The sequence below is a fragment of the Nomascus leucogenys genome, chromosome 7b (assembly GCF_006542625.1).
Source record: "Nomascus leucogenys isolate Asia chromosome 7b, Asia_NLE_v1, whole genome shotgun sequence".
Classification (NCBI taxonomy): Eukaryota; Metazoa; Chordata; class Mammalia; order Primates; family Hylobatidae; genus Nomascus; species Nomascus leucogenys.
The window spans coordinates 66,219,555-66,240,877 of record NC_044387.1 but is presented as its reverse complement, the minus strand read 5'-3'; the positions used below and the strand labels follow the sequence as shown (position 1 = coordinate 66,240,877).

General features: G+C 39.1%; 1 protein-coding gene across 2 annotated transcripts in view; it reads right to left on the bottom strand.

The window, feature by feature from the left end:
• Positions 1–9,136: 9,136 nt before the first annotated feature.
• Positions 9,137–21,323, bottom strand: part of SMAD1 (SMAD family member 1) — a 75,677-nt gene continuing 63,490 nt past the window's right edge. For both annotated transcript variants that reach the window (XM_030816198.1, XM_030816197.1), the window contains 2 exons: positions 14,245–14,501; positions 9,137–10,505 (listed from right to left, as the gene is read on the bottom strand). In XM_030816198.1, the coding sequence (XP_030672058.1) occupies positions 10,362–10,505; positions 14,245–14,501 (401 nt within the window). In that variant the 3' untranslated portion in view covers positions 9,137–10,361. The remainder of the gene's footprint in view (positions 10,506–14,244; positions 14,502–21,323) is intronic.

The following is a 21,323-nucleotide window of genomic DNA, read 5'->3' as shown; positions in this document are numbered from 1 at the left end:
TGAAGCTTATTTTGGCCAGGTATGGAATTTCTTGTCTTTAATAACGTTGAATATAGGCCCCCAATCTCTTCTGGCTTGTAGGATTTCTGCTGAAAGGTCCACTGTTAGTCTGATGGGCTTCCCTTTGTAGGTGAGCTGACCTTTCTCTCTAACTGCCTTTAATATTTTTCTTCCATTTCGACCTTGGGGAATCTGATGATTATGTGTCTTGGGGATGATCTTCTTGTGAAGTATCATGAGGGGGTTCTCTGCATTTCTTGTATTTGAATGTTGGTCTCTCTAGCTAGGTTGAGGAAGTTCTCATAGATGATATCCTGAAATATGTTTTCTAAGTTGCTTCCATTCTGTGCATCTCTTTCAGTGATGCCAATGAATCATAGATTTTGTCTCTTTACATAATTCCATGTTTCTTGGAGGTTTTATTTTCATTCTTTTTTCTTTATTCTTGTCTGTCTTATTTCAGAAAGCCAGTCTTCAAGCTCTGAGATTCTTTCATCTTTCATCTTGATCTATTCCTCTGTGAATACTTGAGATTGCATTATGAAATTCTTGTAGTGTGTTTTTCCAGCTTTCTTGGGTTGGTTACATTCTTTTCTTTACAGGCCATTCTGTCTGTCAGTTCCTGTATCATTTTGTTGTGATTCTTGGCTTCCTTCAATTGGGTTTCAATGTTTTCCTGAATCTCAATCATCTTTGTGCCTATCCATAGCCTGAATTCTATCTCTGTCATTTCAGCCATCTCAACCAAGTTAAGAACCCTTGCTAGAGAACTAGTGCAGTCATTTGAGGAAAGAAGGCACTCTGGCTTTTTGAATTGTCAGAGTTCTTGTGCTGTTTCTTTCTCATCTTTGTGGGCTGATGTTCCTTCAGTATTTAAAGTTGCTGTCCTTTGGATGGTCTTTATTTTATTTTATTTATTTATTATTTTATTATTTATTTATTTTATGGTTTTTATTTTATTTATCCTATTTAATGACCTTGGGGGTTTGATTGTGGTATAAGGTGGATTCATTTGACTGGCTTCGTTTCTGGAAGATTTTAGGGAGCCAGGCCTCAGCTCAGGACTCCTAGACTGCATGCTGTAACTCTGGGGGACTGGTATTGGGTCCTGGCTTTGTTCTCTGGCTCCTTGAGGTTAGAAACCTGCTGCACTGGAGGGGCTGATGTGTTCTTCAGCTGCTAGTCACAAGCTAGTCACAACACTCCAATGGGTATTGCCAGCCAAAGCACTTTGTAGGGCAGTAGCAGTGGGATCTATCCTTGTTTGCACAAGCCAGCAGCAGCAGCAGCATGGTGGGGTGCACACTCATTGGCTGCAGAAGGTTGCTAGTGGATACCAAGGTGCCTGTCTCTGTGTGGGCATTGCAACAGCAGTGGTGGCAGCATGGCTGAGAGGTGCTGGTGTGGGGGACATGAGGGATTCTGCTGGTGACTGTGCATACATTCCTGCCAGGGGTGGTGTTAGCATGGGGGCAGGGGACTGTTGGGCACAGGACTATGTGCCTTCTGTGCATGTTCACACCAGCAGTGGTGGCTACTTAGGGTGGGGCCACACCCACTGTTTTCTGTGCCTAGTTTTGCACCAGTGGCAGTGACAGTGCAGGGATGAGGCACTGGTGGGGTCATGGCTGGCAGACTCCATGTCTGCCAACACTCTGACAGCAGTGGCAGTGTGGTGGGGTAAAGGTGCAGGGTGCACTCATGCCAGCAGCAGTGGCATGACAGGGTGCACACACGCATGCCTGCTGGTGGGGAAAAGGAAGCAAGGTCTGCTGATGCACACATGCACTGGCGTAGTGATGTTGGGGGTGGTTGTGTGTGAGTGCATGCAGGCAAATCAGCGCAGGGGAGGCTGCAGTGAGGAAAGGGTGTGAATGGGCTGGTGCATGTCTGTGGGAGCTGCTGTACTCCCACTGGAGCTCCCTTCCAGTCAGGCATGGTCTGCCAGCACAGGAACCATGATGTGGGCCCCCAGGAGGTATCCTCCCTGGGCACCTGAGGCTGCACTGCAAGTGGGCATGGCCAGGCTGGGGTACCAGGAGAGGCCACTAGACTGAGGGGTGCTCAGGTCAGGCTGGCCCCATCTTATGGGCAGGATCACCCTGCAGAGTTCAGGCCTGACAGTTCTATTGGAGCTAAAGTCCCCTGTGGAAGTGAGTGGAGCCTATGGTCATGGGCATCCCTGGCTATGCTCCACTATACGTGCTTCTGCACAAAACCCTCTGGGCTCCGCACCAGCTGGAGTTCTGCCCCTACCACTTCTCTGAGCAGCTCTCTTTGTCAATTCAAGTGTCCATGGTGGTCATGGAGTCTCCTGCTGTCAGGATTCTTGAGGTCTCTGGTGAGAGTGTGTTGCTCCTTGCCTGTTCAACTCACCCTTTCCCCAGTAGTCACTGGGGGCTAGGACCAAGTCCCAGTGTGTGGTGGCCCCATGCAGGGTTCCCAGCTTCCTCTCCCTTTAGCCCAGCATCTGTGTCTTCTCATCATCCACTATCAATGCCTTCCTTCTGAAGATCTGTTAGAAATATGCCAGTCTTCCCAATGTCCTGGTTTCTCGGTGGCAGATATTCCTCCTGGCTGTGTCTAGTCAGCCATCTCGCCATCTCTCCTCAAGTTTTAAATATGGAAATTCCCTGCCTTTTAATTATCAGCCAACATTTAGTCTGAATAGATCATGGCCTTTCAGCTGCAAACACTGAGCTTCCAGATCTGTTGAGGTGGTTTTACAGTTCCAGTGCTTGAAAACTGCAGGCCTGAGGTTTCCCTACAGCACTCTCTTTGGGGAGCCATTGCTTTTGAAACCACTTAAGAATTATGAAACTACACATGGTACAGTTACCAGACACAATAAAAAGTAGACTTTTCAGTAAATTGCCTACAATTTGTGCAATCCCAATTATCCCAGAAAAAGTAAAAACCAACACATGTATATGTAACAATTAATATTGTGGCCTACAGCTCATCTTTTATGTTGGGTGAAACCTGAATCTGGCTCTTTTCTGTACTTTTTTTTTTTTTTTGGACTGAGTCTTGCTGTGTTGCCCAGGCTGGAGTGCAGTGGTGCAATCTTGGCTCACTGCAACCTCTGCCTCCTGGGTTCAAGCAATTCTCCTGCTTCAGCCTCCCAAGTAGCTGGGATTGCAGGCATGCATCACCACGCTCAGCTAATTTTTTTTAGTAGAGACAGGGTCTCACCATGTTGGCCAAGCTGGTCTTGAACTCCTGGCCTTAAATGATCCACCTGCCTTGGGTTACATGTACTGGGATTACAGGCATGAGCCACTATGCCCGGCCAAATTTGGGACACTTTTAAGATACTCAGCAAATTATTTCTTTTTAATAAGTCCTAGTAGTATACAAAAATGCAGGCATAAAATGAAACATTCTTTTAAGAAATACCTACTGTTCTAAATGATTATATCAGCCCAGGAAACACCAAATGTCCTATGCTTATGGTCCCTAGAGTTGGCAATAGACAATGAGCTTTTCAGAGATTCACTATTGTTTCACTTGTGGCTAGAAATAGTGTGCTTTGGGAAGAAGAGAGGTCTGGCTGAGATGAAAAGATCTTGTATCCCCATCACCATATTCCTTTCCTGCTATTCTCTCTATGACCTTCTCGCTACATTCCATTCATTCCACTTGCTGGGTGTGCTCTTATTCTGCATATTACTGACATAGAACATATGGGGAAGCAACTAGTTCATACCCGAAATATGAGAAAGAAGGAGACTCTCAGGAGCCTGGGAATTCTCAGCCAGTGTGCTTCACCAACCTAATTTTCTTCATCCCACACTTGTTTCCTTTTTCTTGAGTTCCTACTTTATTTAACAGTACCACAACCTCTGTGAACTCAGCTAGAAATTCTTCAGAAATCCTTCTAAAACCTCAGGTATAGGGAATCTTTAAAAGATACACAAGACAGAAGATGAATGTCTACTGAGCTCTGGTATAATCCCTGCCTCTGCCAAGCATGTGGAAGATCATTCTGATCCCAGGGTGATAGATGTTGCTGATTTGCCCTGGTTTTCTTTCTCATTTATCTTCCTTTTCAGACCCTTGTTCTGGATTGTTGATGGTTTAACTTTTGTTTCTTCACTACAGTGGCTCTGCCCCTCCCTTTCCCTAATTCCACTGTAACATTCACAGTGTCTCCTGTATCACCACAGGTAACTCAAATGTCTATGAGGCTAGACAATATCATTCATTAATTCTTTACTGAAAGCCTACTGTGAGTTAAGCACTACCTGGTGATGCAAGGAGGAGCAAAAACACTTCGCTCCTCTCAGCCTACTTCTTGGTTCCTTGATTTTCCTCTCCTCCAGTGACTTCTGCAACTCTGTTTCATATTAGCAACCCTCGTGAAATGGCCTTGGTTCAGGATTTATTACCTCTGAGAATTTCAAGATGCTCGTCTTCTCAAATTTCTCGGGGGGGGAAGTAATGATTGAAGACTGTGGACACTCACACTGAATGCACTCTTTGCTGTCATCTCAACTTCCCAGCAACTCCCTTTGACTTCTTGTTCCTAGTTTGATTCTTACCCTGCTCCACATAGGCCATCATTCCAATGATGGTCATTAGTCTGACAGAATTTCCCCAAGACTGCTTTGCCGATCCTCAACTCTAAGCACTTTACCACTCTTTTTCTCTGATTTGGTCCCCAAATTCCAGAGACTTTGTATGATTATGTGGACTGAATCCACCTCAAGGTCATATCACCCAATCTCTACCGTGCACACTGATACTTCTTGACAGTGCTTTGCTTTATTACTAGTGGACTCCTCTCTTCACAGGTGGCTGCTCTGACTTTTCTGTTCTTCAGCCCGGTCTTAGTTCCCTTTGAGTGGATGACCTCACCAAGGAGGCAGACATCATTGAACAGGCATGTCCATAGCTCCTTGTTCTGGCCTCTCTCCACAGCTACTCATCTCTCCAGCCACCTCATTCTATCCTCTTTGTGTCCTTCTCACCAATAAACTTTTCTAGAATCAAAATGCTTTTGAGCTGGGCACAGTGGATCACGCCTGTAATCTCATCACTTTGGGAGGCCAAGGTAGGAGGATCACTTGAGCCCAGGAATTTGAGACCAGCCTGGGCAACATAGTGAGACGTTATCTTTACAAAAGAAAGAAACTCTTTCCTCTACTTTTTTTAGTCCCTTGTAATTTGGCTTTATGCCGCACTCCTATAAAACTTTAAGGTTATCAAAGACTTCCTAGTTACTAATTGTGAACTTCTTCTAAGTTCCATCCTTCTCTGTCTTGTAAATCAAGCCCTGCTTGTTGAAATGCCTCCCTTGGCTTCTATGATTATTTCCCACTCTTTGTTAGCTCCTTTCTCCTCCTCATGTGCATGCTTGGCTGTTGGTTTTCTCCTGGCCCCTGTTCTGTTTGATCCTTAGGTTGAGATCCCTAGGAGCTAAAATCCTTGGGAAACATCCCATTTCTTAGCAGAACATACACAAGATTCTTAATGGCTTGGCCCCTTCCTACCTCTCCATTCTCTTACTTACCATTGCATATAATTGTCCTACACCCCAGCTACGCAGAATTACTGGTTGTTCCCAACAGTCTTGCCTTATTTTCTGCCTGGTACACATTTCCCCCTCCCTGTTCCTTGCTGTGTAATACCTATTATCACGGCAAGACTCAGTTCTGAGGCACTATCTCCTCTGAGAAGTCTCCCCTTACTCCTGTCTGGGTTATGTACTGTTCTGTGCCCCTTGCTATCATGGCACTGTGCCATCAGTCTATTTACTTGTCTGTCTTTCCCATTAGAGTTCAGGCCCTTGAGGGCTGGGCTGAGATTTGTTCAATTTTTTCACCTAACACAGTGGCTAACACAGGATTGGTACTCAATAACTGCTTTAAAAATGGAGTCATCATCTCTTTACTAAGCAGGTAATCCAACTAACCTCTAGACTTGCATTTCCTATAGCATGCTATCTCTATGCCAGGTTATCATCACCTAGTGCAAGGATAAACTAATTCAATTATCATGGGTTAATACAGGTGATTTTAGGTTTCTTCTTTTTGTTCATCCTGTGCTTTATGGGCCCAGCACGCTTCCGCTGTGTGACTCTGCTTGTTTATTCCATACTTTAAAAATCTTTCATGAACAAGTATTATTTTGGTTAAAAGAAAATGATCTATTTAAAAAAGATCTATCTTTTTTAAAAAAGTCAAACATTTTCATACTGTATTACTTAATCCTCATTTGCTTCTAAGGAACAAAAACCCAAATGAAACTACATTAAGCAAAAGGCGAGGGGAGGGGGGCATCTGTACAGATTCTGGTGTATCCAAGGACAGCAAAGAACAGAAATGTGGCAGGTCTTGGTAAATCCTAGACCCAGGACACTGGATGCCCTGAGATTTCTGTCTCTTCTTTCTTGTCTCCAGCCCATATAGCAGGTGAGATGACGGGACAATTCCCAAGGTTTACTGTATCTTCAGCCATGCAGAGACTTTACTTCTAGCTCCAGAATTCCCAAAGAGCAGATTCCACCCAACAGTAGCCAGAGGGGATATGTCATGCAGTATGATAAATCCCAGTCACCCTGAGGCCGGGAGGCACATCTTTAAAAATTGGGGGGTAGATGCTGGGGCATGGCAAACAACAGGTATCTGTCTTGGAGTATTCTCCTGCCCACAAGTTCCTCCAGTTATCAAAATGCTTCCCACCTTTCAAGCTCAATCTTAAATGCCACTTCCTCTGTAAAAACTCCACTGATCTCCATCCAAACAAGTCTGAACTACTTCTTCTTCCCTCTGTGCTCTTCATTCTACTTTATTTTATAGTAAGTACATATGACTGTAAACTCACGAGAAAGAAGACTATAGTATTTAATAGAACTAACTCTAGATTTTAAAGTCAGATCTGAATTGAAACTGATTTCCACACTAACTAGCTAGGTGACTTTGGGCAACTTATTTAGCTTCTGAGTTAAATTTCCTCATTTATAAGAAAAATGGCAGCCAGGTGCAGTGGCTCATGCCTGTAATCCCAACACTTTGGGAGGCCGAGGCGGGTGGATCACCTGAGGTCGGGAGTTCAAGACCAGCCTGACCAACATGGAGAAATCCTGTCTCTACTAAAAATACAAAATTAGCCAGGCATGGTGGCGCATGCCTGTAATCCCAGCTACTCGGGAGGCTGAGGCAGGAGAATCGCTTGAACCCGGGAGGCAGAGGTTGTGGTGAGCTGAGGTTGCGCCATTGTACCCCAGCCAGGGCAACAAGAGCGAAACTCCCTCTCAAAAAAAAAAAAAAAAAAAAAAAAAAAAGAAAAATGGCATAAGGAGTTGGGGACAGAGTAGTATCTCATATGTCCTTGGGAGGATGACAGACAATGTTTGCAGAGTCCTGGAACACAATAGGCTAGGCACTCAAGCATTGCTAGTTTTCTTTCTCCAGGTTTCTCTCTCTAGACTCTGAGTTCCTGAAAGATAAAATCTTCCACTGTGTTTATTAAATACCTCAAAGGTAAGTAGGTCTTCATCAAATGTCTCTTGAATGAAATTCCTTTCAGGTGTCTTCCCAGCCAGATTTAGCTGGCTGTATTAACACTTATTGAGAGGTTCTAACTGCTTTGCATGTATCAGCTTAATCTTCATGATAACCCCAGGAGGTAGGCTTTACTGTCTCCATTTTACAGATAAGGAAACAGGTGCAGAAAAACTAAAAAACTTGATGGAAGTCAAATACCATTAAATGAAGAATGAGGCAAGAGCTCTAGGGCCCTCCATTTCTAATAGTTGATTTTTTCCATTCCTTTAAACCTTTCCAAGAGATTTAATAGCCTCCTATGGCTGATGACAATGGTCTTCCTAAGATTTCACCAAAAATACATAGAGTTGCACTTAACCATGAAGGAACTACTTATGCACCATGTTGCAAACTCCACAGGTCCCCAGCCAGATTTCAATTTACTGGTTGATCCTGGTGTTCTATCTGATAGAACTTCAAGCTGGCTACCAGCATTGCTACACCCAACTAACAACTTGCCTAACTGTCCCACCAGGCAACCATGGGAACTCAAAATTGGCTTTTCACTAGGAAAAGGATGAGGAATCCTAGCCTGAGCTCTTTATCTCTTTACTTCATTGTTAAGCCTAATAGTTTTAATATCAACTTTGATTATATCTCACCAATCACTATTATCTAGATTGCCTGTGCTTGAAATGACTTAGGTAAGTGGAAAATAGAGCATATGGGAGAGTTCAAGTGATCCCCACACTTGCATGGCAGATGCGTTTTTAAGGCATCTTCACCTCAATTTTGTGACAAGGCACAACTATATTATTTCCACTTGACAAATGAAGAAACAGAGATTCACATAAGTTAAGTGACCCAGCAAAGATGTGCATTAATTTGTGTTATAATGTAGGACTTCTGTCTGGGGCTTTCTCTACTTATATCATGATGTTTTTTGGACATAAAAAGCAGCAGCAGAAATTTTTCCTTGGTCATAGTTTAGGGAATAAATGTTGTTATTTTGGGGGTGAAAAAGCAAGGCATTCTTTTCTTTAAAACTAGGTTTAAAAAGGGAGGGTCCTTAAATTTCAGGTCTCATAAACACACTCGAGGAAAGATGCTATTCTTTCTCCTTTACATTTTTATGTGTCTATTGGGCCAGGAAATAATCTAAGTCTACTTCAATCTGTGTCCCTCATTGGTAAACTTTTTTGTGGGGGACTGGGTAGTGTTGGGATCATCCCAGCCTTAAGTAGACTGCAAAGGTAGTCATCTTTTCCTGCTGCAGTGTGAGTTCTCATCCCTCCCCCTTTATTACCTCCTCCCACAGTCACGCTTGTATCTTCATCTGCAGTTTAGAAATTGTTGCTTTGGTTGACTACGTGATACTAACCAAAAAGTGCTGCTGCTGTAATTTCTAAAATTAAAAAGTTTATACACTTAGATTTTGGCAGTTTTTCAAGGTGTACATGTCCTTTGTTTTTTGATTTAAATTGGCTCCGGTCTCTTCATGCTGCTGTGTTCCAGTCTCTGTATTAGTAATTTCATTCATGTTTGGTGGAGGATATTTGAGAAAAAAACTCTCAGAAGAGTAGCAAATTTTACTGATCCTAAAATCTAGTAGGTGAATAAAGGAAATGACAAATTTTTAATCAAAGTAAGCAATAATGACAGGTTTATTGAAAATTTCCGGTAGAGAAAACCCACTAGTTTTGGAATAAAAGTACTCAATGTACGAGAGCATAAGTGAATACAAAAGATTAACAGAAGGAAAATAAAACCAAACATAGTACAAAAAAATTTAAAAAGTTTGAAATGAATTCAAACTGGGATGTTCTTTAAATCCTCCAAATATTTAACAGAGTTACTAAGTTTGGCAAAAAGTTCACTTGAAAATTAAAGCCTATTTCTGTACTGTAAACTCCGTAAAAACTGCTTATTAAATTCAAGCGCTCCATATAACTGGTATTGAAACATGTAGGCAATCTCAGAATAGCAGGAATTATTCATTTGCTCTCACAGTTACATGAATTAACCAGCTGCAGAACTGCTTTTTGAAGAGTATGAGATAAAAGAATGCCAAAAGAGAGAGAAAAAATGATAAAAATCTCTAAAAAATGGAAACACAGCAAAATTCAGATATCAGTTTGTTTCTTTAAAGCAACAAACTGAATTTTTAAAGTATAGTCTACATTTGCAGTTGTCATTTCCCTCTTCCCCCCACCCACCTCATAATACTTCTAAATTCACTAGTCTAATCAATTCTTAACTTCCAAATACTCTGTACATACATATTTAGCAAAGAGCATATGCCTAGCATTATTCTGACAGCAAGTATGGTCAGCATACAATTTTAGAAAGATTATTATGTATATCATCAAGATTAACCTTTACTTAAAACAAACAAAACCATCGCTAAACAAATAGTTTTAAAATATTATGAAAACCCATGAAAAGAAGACTCAACATGGGCTCTAAACCTGATAAAACACGTTTCAGAACAACTATTAATGCTAAACTTCTGCCCAACGATGACCTTAAAGTGCCAAACACCAAAGAATCTCTTAGGACCGTTTTCTAATAGACAATTTGTCCCTGGCTTGGCCATCTCTCCTTTAACTGTACACAAAGTCCTGCTAAAAGTCTGCATTTTAGTTGATTTTACAATAGAATGTTACAATGTAAACTAAACAGGTTCTTGATATCAACAGTATGTTACCAAGGTGTGTTTTTTGTGTGTTTAAATTTCTGAATCCAACAGTTGGTCACAGAGGTCAAGTATTATCAAGGCTCCTTTGTCAGTTCTCAATCGTGTCTGACTCATCCATCCTTCAAGTACATGCAAGGCTCAATAGTTTTCCAGAGGCAGATGCCTGGGGCCATTTAAGACACAGATGAAATAGGATTATGAGGTGAACCCATTTGAGTAAGAACTTTATCCAGCCACTGGAGGGGGCCGTGCAGATGTATCTCAATCCAGCAGGGGGTGCTAGTAACATCCTGGCGGTGGTATTCTGCTCCCCAGCCCTAGGAAAAACATACTGGAGGTCATTTAACTTGTTTAACTCAGTGGTTAAACTTATTAAGTAAGAAGAGTTCACATAACCAGAGACTCTGATTAAAGCTATGCATCTTTACTCCCTGACCCCCCACCCCTGGAGAGAAAAAAACACATGCGCAAACGCACACATAATTTGGCAGGCAGTTTCAAGGGATGGATGTTAGCTCCCCAGGGTCCATCCATGGATTCCAATAAGAATTACTACTGGTCTTGAGGAATGAAGGTTTTAAAATACATTATACAGTTGTCTTAATAAAGACACTTTAAAACTTTTATTTTAATTGCCCATTACTGATAGTAATGTAATAGCTATTATTCTCATTTTATCATCAAGGAAATAAAACAAAAAAGCTATGCTAGACAGACTGACATTCAATTTCTTCCCTATTCAGCCACTGAAGGTCCACCTATCAACACACAGCTCTTGATCTTTCAGTCTCTAAGCAAAACGGGCAGGAGTACATTCAAGTATACAAAAAGCTATTATCGACACCTAGCCATTGCCATGAATCAATACATTCTATCATTCATTTGTACAAGAAGGTAGCTTGGCAGAATTAGTGCATTAAGACAGTACAGTTCCATAGAATAAAGTCACTATGAAAAAGAAAAGTAACTGCTACTGCAAAGATCAAAAACTCATTGGTGGGGGTGGACAATGAATGTGAAGTTCTGATTAATCCTTTAATCATTGTTTCATGAGGAATATCAGAGAAGGTTGGGTTCTATTTATTTCTGCTATCTATCTACTCCAGTAGTTTTAAGAAATATATCTGGGGCCAGGTGCGGTGGCTCACGCCTGTAATCCCAGCACTTTGGGAGGCCAAGATGGACAGATCACCTGAGGTCGGGAGTTCGAGACCAGCCTGGCCAAGATGGTGAAACCCCATCTCTACTAAAAATATAAAAATTAGCCAGGTGTGGTGGTGTATCCCTGTAATCCCTGCTACTCGGAGGCTTAGGCATGAGAATCACTTGAACCCAGGAGGCAGAGGTTGCCATGATCACACCACTGCACTCTGGCGTCGGTGACAGAGACTCTGTCTCAGGCAGGTGATCACTTGGGGTCAGTAGTTTGAGACCAGCCTGGCCAACATGGTGAAACTTTGTCTCTACTAAAAATACAGAAATCAGCCGGGTGCGGTGGCCACACGCCTGTAATCCCAGCATACTCGGGAGGCTGAGGCAGGAGAATTGCTTGAACCTGGGAGGCAGAGGTTGTAGCGAGCCGAGATCACACCATTGCACTCCAGCCTGGGCGACAGAGCAAGACTCTGTCTTAAAAAAACAGAAAAAAAAGAAAAAAAAAGAAAATATATCTGAACATCAGAACTTGTATGAACTACATCTATGTAGATATATATATCTACATAGATGTATGTACACTCATGCATTTGTAAATATAAACAAACTCCTAAATTTAATTTACAGGCTTATGTGCAGGTTTCCTCCATCAGATAGCAAGAACTTTGAAGGCAGAAATTTATCTTTACCTCCAATATATAGCATAATGATAGAAAGCAGAAGCTCCATAAATACGTGTTCAGCTGAGCTGACTTGGAATTTTCAGACATAGAGTTTAAAGTACAAATAATTTATAAAATGTGTTTTATGTTAACATCCAAAAACGATCATTTTAAAAACAGCACAAGATTGGCTATTGTTAGTAAAATGTTCTGTTATAATTTCTTTAAAATGTTGAATGGGAGAGGATAAAGTATGCAGTCCTTATAATAAAGAACAGTTTTGTAAAAACAGTGTGCAAATTTTTTGTTGCTAATATACGATAAACAACTTCTCTTTAACATTCAGCAGGATTTTTAAATAATATTTACCTTCAGCTCTCCAAATCCAACTTCCAGGCTAAGTTCATTATATCTTGTATAACTCTCCATTCTAGTTCTTATCAGTTTATAATTAAAGATATACTAGGGCATAAGGATCTTGATGATAGAGACTTTAGGTGCTTTTTCATCTTTGTATTACTTCTCTGAAATAGTGCTAAAATATCTGCTGAATGAATGAAATCTAATAAATTTTGAATGCATAATTTTGCATTATAAATACCTTTTATTAGTGTAAAGGTTGTTTTTACTTGTGTAAAAGTAAATTATTAAAACTCTACAAAAGTAAAATAATTAAAATTGATTGGGTAAACAATAAGAAATGAGTTTGAGCAGAAAGCTAATTGAAACATTAAAGTCATAAATTCTCTTACAGTGTTCCTTCAATAACAGACTCACTGAGGGACCTTAATAATAATTACCACAGTTCTCAACTCCATCCACCTCCATTTCAAAGACGATAAACATGAGAACCAGAGAAGAAATCTGTGCCTTAATCACACGGTTAAAACGGCAGAAAAAACTGGAAACTGCATCTCGACTCTCAAGAGCTGTTATTTCCTCCATACCAATTAAAACAATAAACAAAAACACTTCTGGCAGGTCACTGTTCTTATTTTAAAAATCATTTGAGCCAAATGCTAAGTCAAAAATTAAACAGCACATGTTAACAATGAATAAGATAGGTCTTTGCAGTCCCATATGTACATAGCATATAGGTCAACCTCTTTAAAAGGTAAAAAAATTTTCTTGATACTAACAAGGTACCAGACTCAGCTACAAATAACTGTTGAAGTACACTGCAAAAAGCAAGCAAGCAAACACACACACAAAAACAAACACTAAGGGAACACACTGAAAATCTAAGATGCTTTAAATAAGTAGGAAAAGTAATTATATTCAGGAAAAGATATCTTTGATCTAAGGGATGATTAACAAGTAAGGCTCCAAAATTATCCTCAGTAATAAATACATTACAAAACAGGTTTAACAACAAGTTTGGTGAGCTTCCGAAGAGAAGACATAAAAGGTAATTGCCTCACTCAAATATATAATTAGCTCTGTTTCTCAAAGTATGAGAGGATGAAATTTATTTTTGAGAATTCAGAGACAGGTCAGTTACTAGAATAAGTCACTGACTCATGAAATCTAATCAGACATTTAAGGATTTTTAGATTTCAATGGCATCTTAAAAATTTTTATTTCTCAGAGGCAGAAGATGACACAGCAAAAAGATCAATTATTATGAGCAATGTCTTTAACCTTTTCCCTCATCAAACCTTACAATGCAATCTTTGAGCTAAGGCATCTATTTATCTTGAGCAAGGGCCTTATTAACTTTTGAATTGTAAGAAAATCATGAGGCTTACTGAAACCACTAAAAAAAACCTGACCAAACACAATTTCCAATGTGATGAACTTTAATTTTTACAAAAAGATCACTTGCTTACTGTTGAAACAAAAACAAGCATTACCATCATAAAAGTACTAAAAACAAAGAATGAAAGTAAGGAAGATATGCTTACTCAACTGATCTCATAAAACAACCATGTATTTAAATTATATGTTAAATATATCACAACATATTCTACTGGTAATACAATAGCTAAAGCGGTGCTATCTGAATAAGGAAAAGGCTATTAAAACCTACTGCTATTGATATTTAATACAAGTACTCCTATGTTCCAATGATATTTTCCTAATAATTGACATTTTTGTTAAAGTTTAAAAATGCCTAGATAATAAGTCAGCTAATATGATAATATGTTATCAAGAGGATATACATTCATATACTGCGAAAAAAAAAAAAGCACAGCAAAAGTATGTTAAACCCTAAATGGAGGAGTCAGAGCTCACTTACCTTCACAAAGCTCATACGTATAGTACACATTTTTGTAAGCTCATAGACCGTCTCAAATCCATGGTTCACAGACTGTGCCAATAACTGAGCAAATTCTTGGTTGTTAAAAATTTTCAGACTACACCCACTAGGGATCTTGCAAACAGTAGTAGGATGAAATCCATGATGGTAGTTGCAGTTCCGACTTTGCACAAAGATGCTACTGTCACTAAGGCATTCGGCATACACCTCCCCTCCAACATAATAAAGATGAACTCCTATAGGAAGACAAAGCATATCATTTAGTTATTATTAATTTTTATAGCTCAAAGGCACCTGTGCAGCTTCAACACAGAAACTTAAATTTACATGGATTTAAACTTTGGCTAGTTAGATAGTTATTCTCTAAGTCCTGTACAACAGGGGTCCCCAACCCCCGGGGCCATGGACCAGTATCAGTCTGTAGCCTGTTAGAAACCAGGCCACATAGCAGGAGGTGAGTGAGCAAGCATTACAGCCTGAGCTCCACCTCCTGTCAGATCAGCGGCAGCATTAGATTCTCATAGAAGCATGAACCCTATTGTGAACTGTGCATGCGAGGGATCTAGGTTGCGTGCTCCTTATGAGAATCTAATGCCTGATGATCTGAAGTGGAACAGTTTCATCCTGAAACTATCCCTTCCCCATCCCCTGTGGAAAAATTCTCTTCCATGAAAATGGTCCCTGGTGCCAAAAAGATTGGGGATGGCTGATGTATGACTGATAAAATCTTAGTTAACTGTATTAGTTAATACAGTATCTAGGAGGTTTCTAGAAAATAACATAACAAAATGTTTTAAAAATAGTAATAGGCCAGGCACAGTTGTTCATGCCTGTAATCTCAGCACTTTGGGAAGCCAAGGTGGACAGACTGCTTGAGCTCAGTTCAAGACCAGCCTGGGCAGCACGGTGAAACCCCGTCTCCACACATACACAAAAAAAAAATACAAAAAATTAGCCAGGCATAGTGGTGCATGCCTGTAGTCCCAGTTACACAGAGGCTGAGGTGGCAGGATTGCTTGAGGCAAGGAGGTTGAGGCTGCAGTGAGCTGTGATTGAGCCACTGCACTCCAGACCGGGTGACAGAGTGAGACCATCTCAAATAACAACAACAACAACAACAAAAGGTAGCAATTTCATTTTGGTAAGTGATTAATGTCCTATTTGGCCACACATCGAAAGTATATTTTCACTCTAAAAATATAGCATAATAAAACCTGGATGCTATGTATTTACTATAAAGTGCTCTTGCATTTATTGTACAGCTAAGATGTTTGGAAAATTTTAGAAAGGGAAGAGAGGAGAAAGAGAAGAGAGGAACTGGAAAGCCACAGGTGGAAGAAGTATTGCCGAGAGCTGTAAGACATAAGATCCAGCAAAAAAAAAACCATGAAAATGAAACTAGAAAAGTCATACTGTGTGTGTAAAATTAGATCTCACTAAACTATCACCTGCTCCGAACTTCTTCCTGTGAGACCCAGAGTGCTTAAAGTGTAGGAAATTGGGCCTACCCTGTCTTTAAAAAAAGGAAAGTAGGGGTAAAAAACCTCATTCTCACAAAGCACCACACCATTATGGGAGATGACTTTATACAGGTCACCCAGCAGCGTTAGATCCCATGTGGGTTTAAATGATCCACCTTGTAGGTAACTCTGGTATGGCTTAGTCAAGGCTATATTGTGTCTTATAGAAAACATTACAAGTTGTGTTTATATGTGTACACAGCGGTTAGCATTTCTGTAACAATTAAATAGCTGCTAGAGCAGAAGCCCATTTTTTTGGCCTGATGTAGAGAAAACAATTTAAGTGTGTGTGCTACTAATTTTTCCTGATGATAAAAATGACAAATTGTCATCCTGAAAAATCAGAAAGTAAATCAAAATATAAAGAAGCAGAAAATATTATCACTTTTTTAGTGACTCAGAGGCAATAACTATTAATAGTTTGATACACTGTATTTGGTTTTGGGTATCATTAAAATGTCTTTGCAAACATTTAAAATATCTGCATGATTGTATGAATGTTTTTAAAATGATTTTTCCCATTAGTGGACCATTGGGTTGATAGCAATGTTCTGCTTTTATAGTAATGCCATGATAAATGTCTCTGGACAATTTTTGATAATATCCTTAGGAGAGATTCCTGGAAGTTAAATTATTGGATCGAAGGCTGCTGATTAACTCTGCCAAATGACTTTCCAGAATGCATCAATTTACACTGTCACCAGCAGTGTAGGAATGCTTTTCTCATTTCACCCGTGCCAGTACTGAATTTGAGTGTAGAGTAAAAACAAAATGTCCCTAATTGATAGTTGACAAATAATTGTTTAATTTGCATGTGAGGCTGGATATGCTCTCGTAGTTTATTAGCCATCTGTGTTTCTCTTGTGAATTCACTGTTCACATTTCTTACCTATTTATCTCACTGGGGTCCTATTTTTATTATTTTTTAATGAACTGTTCATGTAAGAAGGATATAAATACTTTCTTATTTGTTTCCCTATTAGTCCTTTGTCTTTTAATTTTACTCGTGACATATTTTTAACCTGCAGAAGTTTGCAACCTCTTAGTCAAACCTTTTATGGTCTTTTGTTGCTTTTTATGCTTAGAAAATTTCTGCCTCTCTGATCAAGCATATTTTCTTCTAGCTTTTTAATTGTTTGCCTCTTGAAAAACATTCAACTCATTAATCTGTTTGCATATATGGTATGAGGTCAGGGTTTCTCTTTCCCAGCCTCACCCAAATGCTAACTTGGTTATTGTAGAACCATTAGAAGACTCTACTGATTTGCTATGCTTCATTTAACATACATCATATTTTTATATACAGTATAGTATGAGTTTAACTCATTCTACTGTTTTGTCTACACATTAGTTTACTTGTAGTTTTACAATGTTTTATTAACCCTAATGCCAATAATTTTTTCTTTACTTTTCCATTTACAAAGTTAGCTAGCCTCACTTGTTTATCCTTCCAGGTAATATTCAGAATACATTTTCCAATTTTCAAAAAAATCACATTGTGATTCTGAACAGAGTTGTTTTAAACTATAAATTAAATTAGATGGAATTAATATGCTCAAAATGTTCTCACAATATTAAGCCTTCCTTTTAAGGAACACAGACTGCCTATTTATTCAAATTTTCTTTCTCTCAGTAAAATTTGGTTTCTTCATGTAATTCTCACATATTGCAGGTTCAGATTATTTCCAAGAAATTGATGTTTTCTGTGGCTATTGGGAAGGCGATTTCCCCTTTCATTATATTTTCTAACTGGTTATTACCAGATTAAAGGAAACTGACTTACATAATTTTTAAAAGATAGATTCTTTGGAGGTTTCTAGATAAATAATCATATCATTTGAATAGGCACAATGCCCAACCATAATACTGGCATGGATGAAGGGAGAAAGGCACTCATATATTTCTGGTGGGAGTGCAAATTCATTTTATGTATGTCTGTATTTATTTATTTATCTATTTATTTTAATTAATTTATTTCGAGACAGAGTCTCTCTCTGTCACCCAGGCTGGAGAGCAGTGGCTTGATCTCAGCTCAGTGCAACCTCCGCCTCCCAAATTCAAGTGATAACTTTGCCTCTGCCTCCCAAGTAGCTGGGATTACAGGCGTGTGCCACCACACCTGGCTAATTTCTAATTTTTAGTAGAGACCCAGTTCCACCATGTTGCCCAGGCTGGTCTCGAACTCCTGACCTCAAATGATCCACCTGCCTTAGCCTTCCAAAGCGCTGAAATTACTTTTTGGAAAGTAATTTGGTGAAATACATCAATAGATTTTGATCTACCAATTTCACTTCAAGAATCTATCCCGAGAATACTGTCAATCAAACATATAATCTACACAAAATGATAATCTTGCCTTATTTCCATTATCTATAATTGTATATTTGAGTACACTACTAAGGGCATCTGGAACAATTTTAAATAACAGCATTCCAAGAATCCTTATTTTCTTAATAATGTTTTTAAGAGGAAATGTCCCATAGTACAATTTTTCTTTGCTACTTTGGGGTAAGAGTCGTCTTTAGAATTTAACGAAAAGTATGTCTTTCCCTCCCAAATGTATGCAAAATTGTGTTTACATACAATTTCAGAGGTTTACAGACCATAGAAAGATATCTATGTATGTTATGAACCTAGGTTCTAGCATTTCATTATTAAATTTATAGTCAGAGTTTTTTTCCTTTAATTATATAAGAAAATATCTATCAATTCCTGATTTAAGAGTTGGAGTTTTCTTCCCCTCAGGATTAAATGTTACACTTTATCCTGAATGCTTTTAAAGCATCTAATAAATAACCTTTTAATCTGGTCCACTGTTCTAAATTTCATAGTAGGTCACTGTTTCATGCTTTTACTCTGGAAATAATTTCAAATTTGTAGAAAAGTTTGAAAGGGAACAAAGAAAAACAGAACAAAGAACACCCATAAAACCATTATCCAGATGCATCTATTGTGACAATTTACCACATTTGCTTGATCACTTGGGCCCTCCCTCCCCACTGCTGCTGCACACGCACTGTGCGATGTGTGTGTGTGTCTGTATGTATGTATGTATTGTAACACAGGTTTTGGATAGACAGACGGTGAGTAGACAGGTATCGTTATATACTAATTTCTTCCTGAACCACTTCCTTAAATACTTATTTCCTAAGAATAGGGATAGTCTCTTATATAGCCATGGTATAGTTGGCAATGCTAATACATTTAACATTGGTCTAATCTACCATTCATATTCCAGTTTTGCCTGCTGACCTCAATAATGTCCCTTACACTATTAATATTTTTTCTCCTGTTCAGTACAGGATCATGTCCAGGGTCAGATATTGCATGCAGGTGTCATATCTCTTTTACTGCTTTTAATCTGGAACGTTTCCATACCTTTGTCTTTTCACACTGATATTTTGAAAAAGTTAGTCCCCCTTCTTCAACCTTTTTAATAGAATGTTTCTTGCTTTGAGTCTGTCTGATATTTCCTCAGGATTAGATTCGGATTTGCATTCTCAGCTGGAATCCTGCGTAGGTGATGTTATGGCCTTCTCAGGGTATGACATCTGGAGGTATATGATACCCATCTGTCTCTCATTGGTGATGATAATTTTGATCTCCCAGTCAAAACAGGGCATCAATTATACAATTACAATTAAAATACAAATGATACAGTTTCTCCACTGTTTAGTTAATGCTTTTTATTCTCCCTTGTACTAACAGGCAGTTTGAGGGTAAACACTCTTAAGACCATGCAAATATACTGATTCTCATAAACATTTTCTTTATATTTAGCATCCATTGATGATTCTTGCCTGATCCTATGATGGTTGCAAAATGATATTCAAACTTTAGCACTGAGTCTGCATTTATCAACCAGCCTTCCCCATTCACTTATTTATCTATTTATTATGAGTATGGACTTATAAATTTGTATTGTTTTTCAATGGTGTAAAATTCAATACCGTACTGAGGCAAGGCACAGTGGCTCACACACCTGTAATTCCAGAATTTTGGGAGGCCAAGGCAGGCTGATAATTTGAGGTTAGGAGTTCGAGACCAGCCTAGCCAACAAGGTAAAACTCAGACTCTACTAAATATACAAAAATTAGCCAAGCGTGGTGGTGCACACCTGTAACCTCCCAGCTACTGAGGAGGCTGAGGCACAAGAATCACTTGAACTTGGGAGGTGGAGGTTGCAGTGAGCCAAGATCACGCCACTGGACTCCAGCCTGGGTGACAGAGGGAGACTCCGTCTCAAAAAAAAATAAAATATAAATAAATAAATAAATAAAAAATAAATAAAATAAATGAGGTAAAATTCATCACTGTAATTATTTTGGAGCTCAAATTGTCTGAGAGTTGGCCAGTGGAAGGCCCTCCAAGTTGGCTCCTGAGGCATGCCCCATGATTTCCATAAGCATTTCTTTACTTCTGCCACAACAAGATGCTCCAGGGTCCTCCTGTGCCTACCTATCCCAGCCTAGGGGTCAGCCATTTCTTCAAGGAGCCCTAGTTCCTTTTAGTGGGACATGGTATTAGCGATGATGATCTGAACAATAGATGTGCTTATTGCTACTGGGTATGTATGCTTCTGGGCCCTTTCAGCAGGCAGATCAGAAACTATATGCAGGTAAAAACGCATATACATACGCATGCATACGCACATACGTAATACATGAGAACATAAACATGTATACATACATACACATATGTATTATTAAAATCAGAATTTTGCACTGATACCTCTATTCTCCTTCACAGGGTTTATTTTTTCCTCCCCTCCCCATTTATATGTCTGTTTTCCACAGTGGAAACCCAGGCTCCCAACAATATCCACACATTTAGTCACTTGCTTCATCTTTACATATGACAGTTTCAGAATGGTTTCACTCATACTGCTATGAAATAATCAAGTTTACCAAGAAAAGTTCGGGATTTATTTGAAATCCTACCCCTACTCTATCTACTCCACTCAGCCTAGGCTGAGGATATATAGTCACTTACTATATTCATAACTTACTAGGCTTGTTTTTTGGTCTTATTTTTTCTTATTATAAAAATATCCATGCTTGATTTTTTGTTCTTTTGAAGGTGCTGTCTTATATGGACAGGTGTTCAATTTGGTGTCCCTTTGGGGGTACAATCACTGCAGGGTTCTATCGTGCCACCTTGCACGATGTTTGTGCTAGAATCTAGTTCTTCTATTTACTGAGTTATAGTATTTATTTGAAATACAATTAAGCAATTAACTTTAATTTGCTTTTAATTTTAGGTTATAATTCATTTTATAACAGCTAATTTGTTCTGTAGCAAAATATCATACAGAATAGTGTCTTAAAATGGCAAATCATAATTTCAACTAATTAATTTCAATATTATGAGAGTTGATCGACCACAAAAATCACTGACTGCAAGAGCTTCCAGATAGCAAAAACTGGAAAAATATTTACAAACTGCAGCAAGTGAACATTACCTGGTCTTTGCCACAATAGTTTGTTACAGGAATGATTTTAAGTCAGCTCTAGAGGAATAGGGACACAACAGATAAAC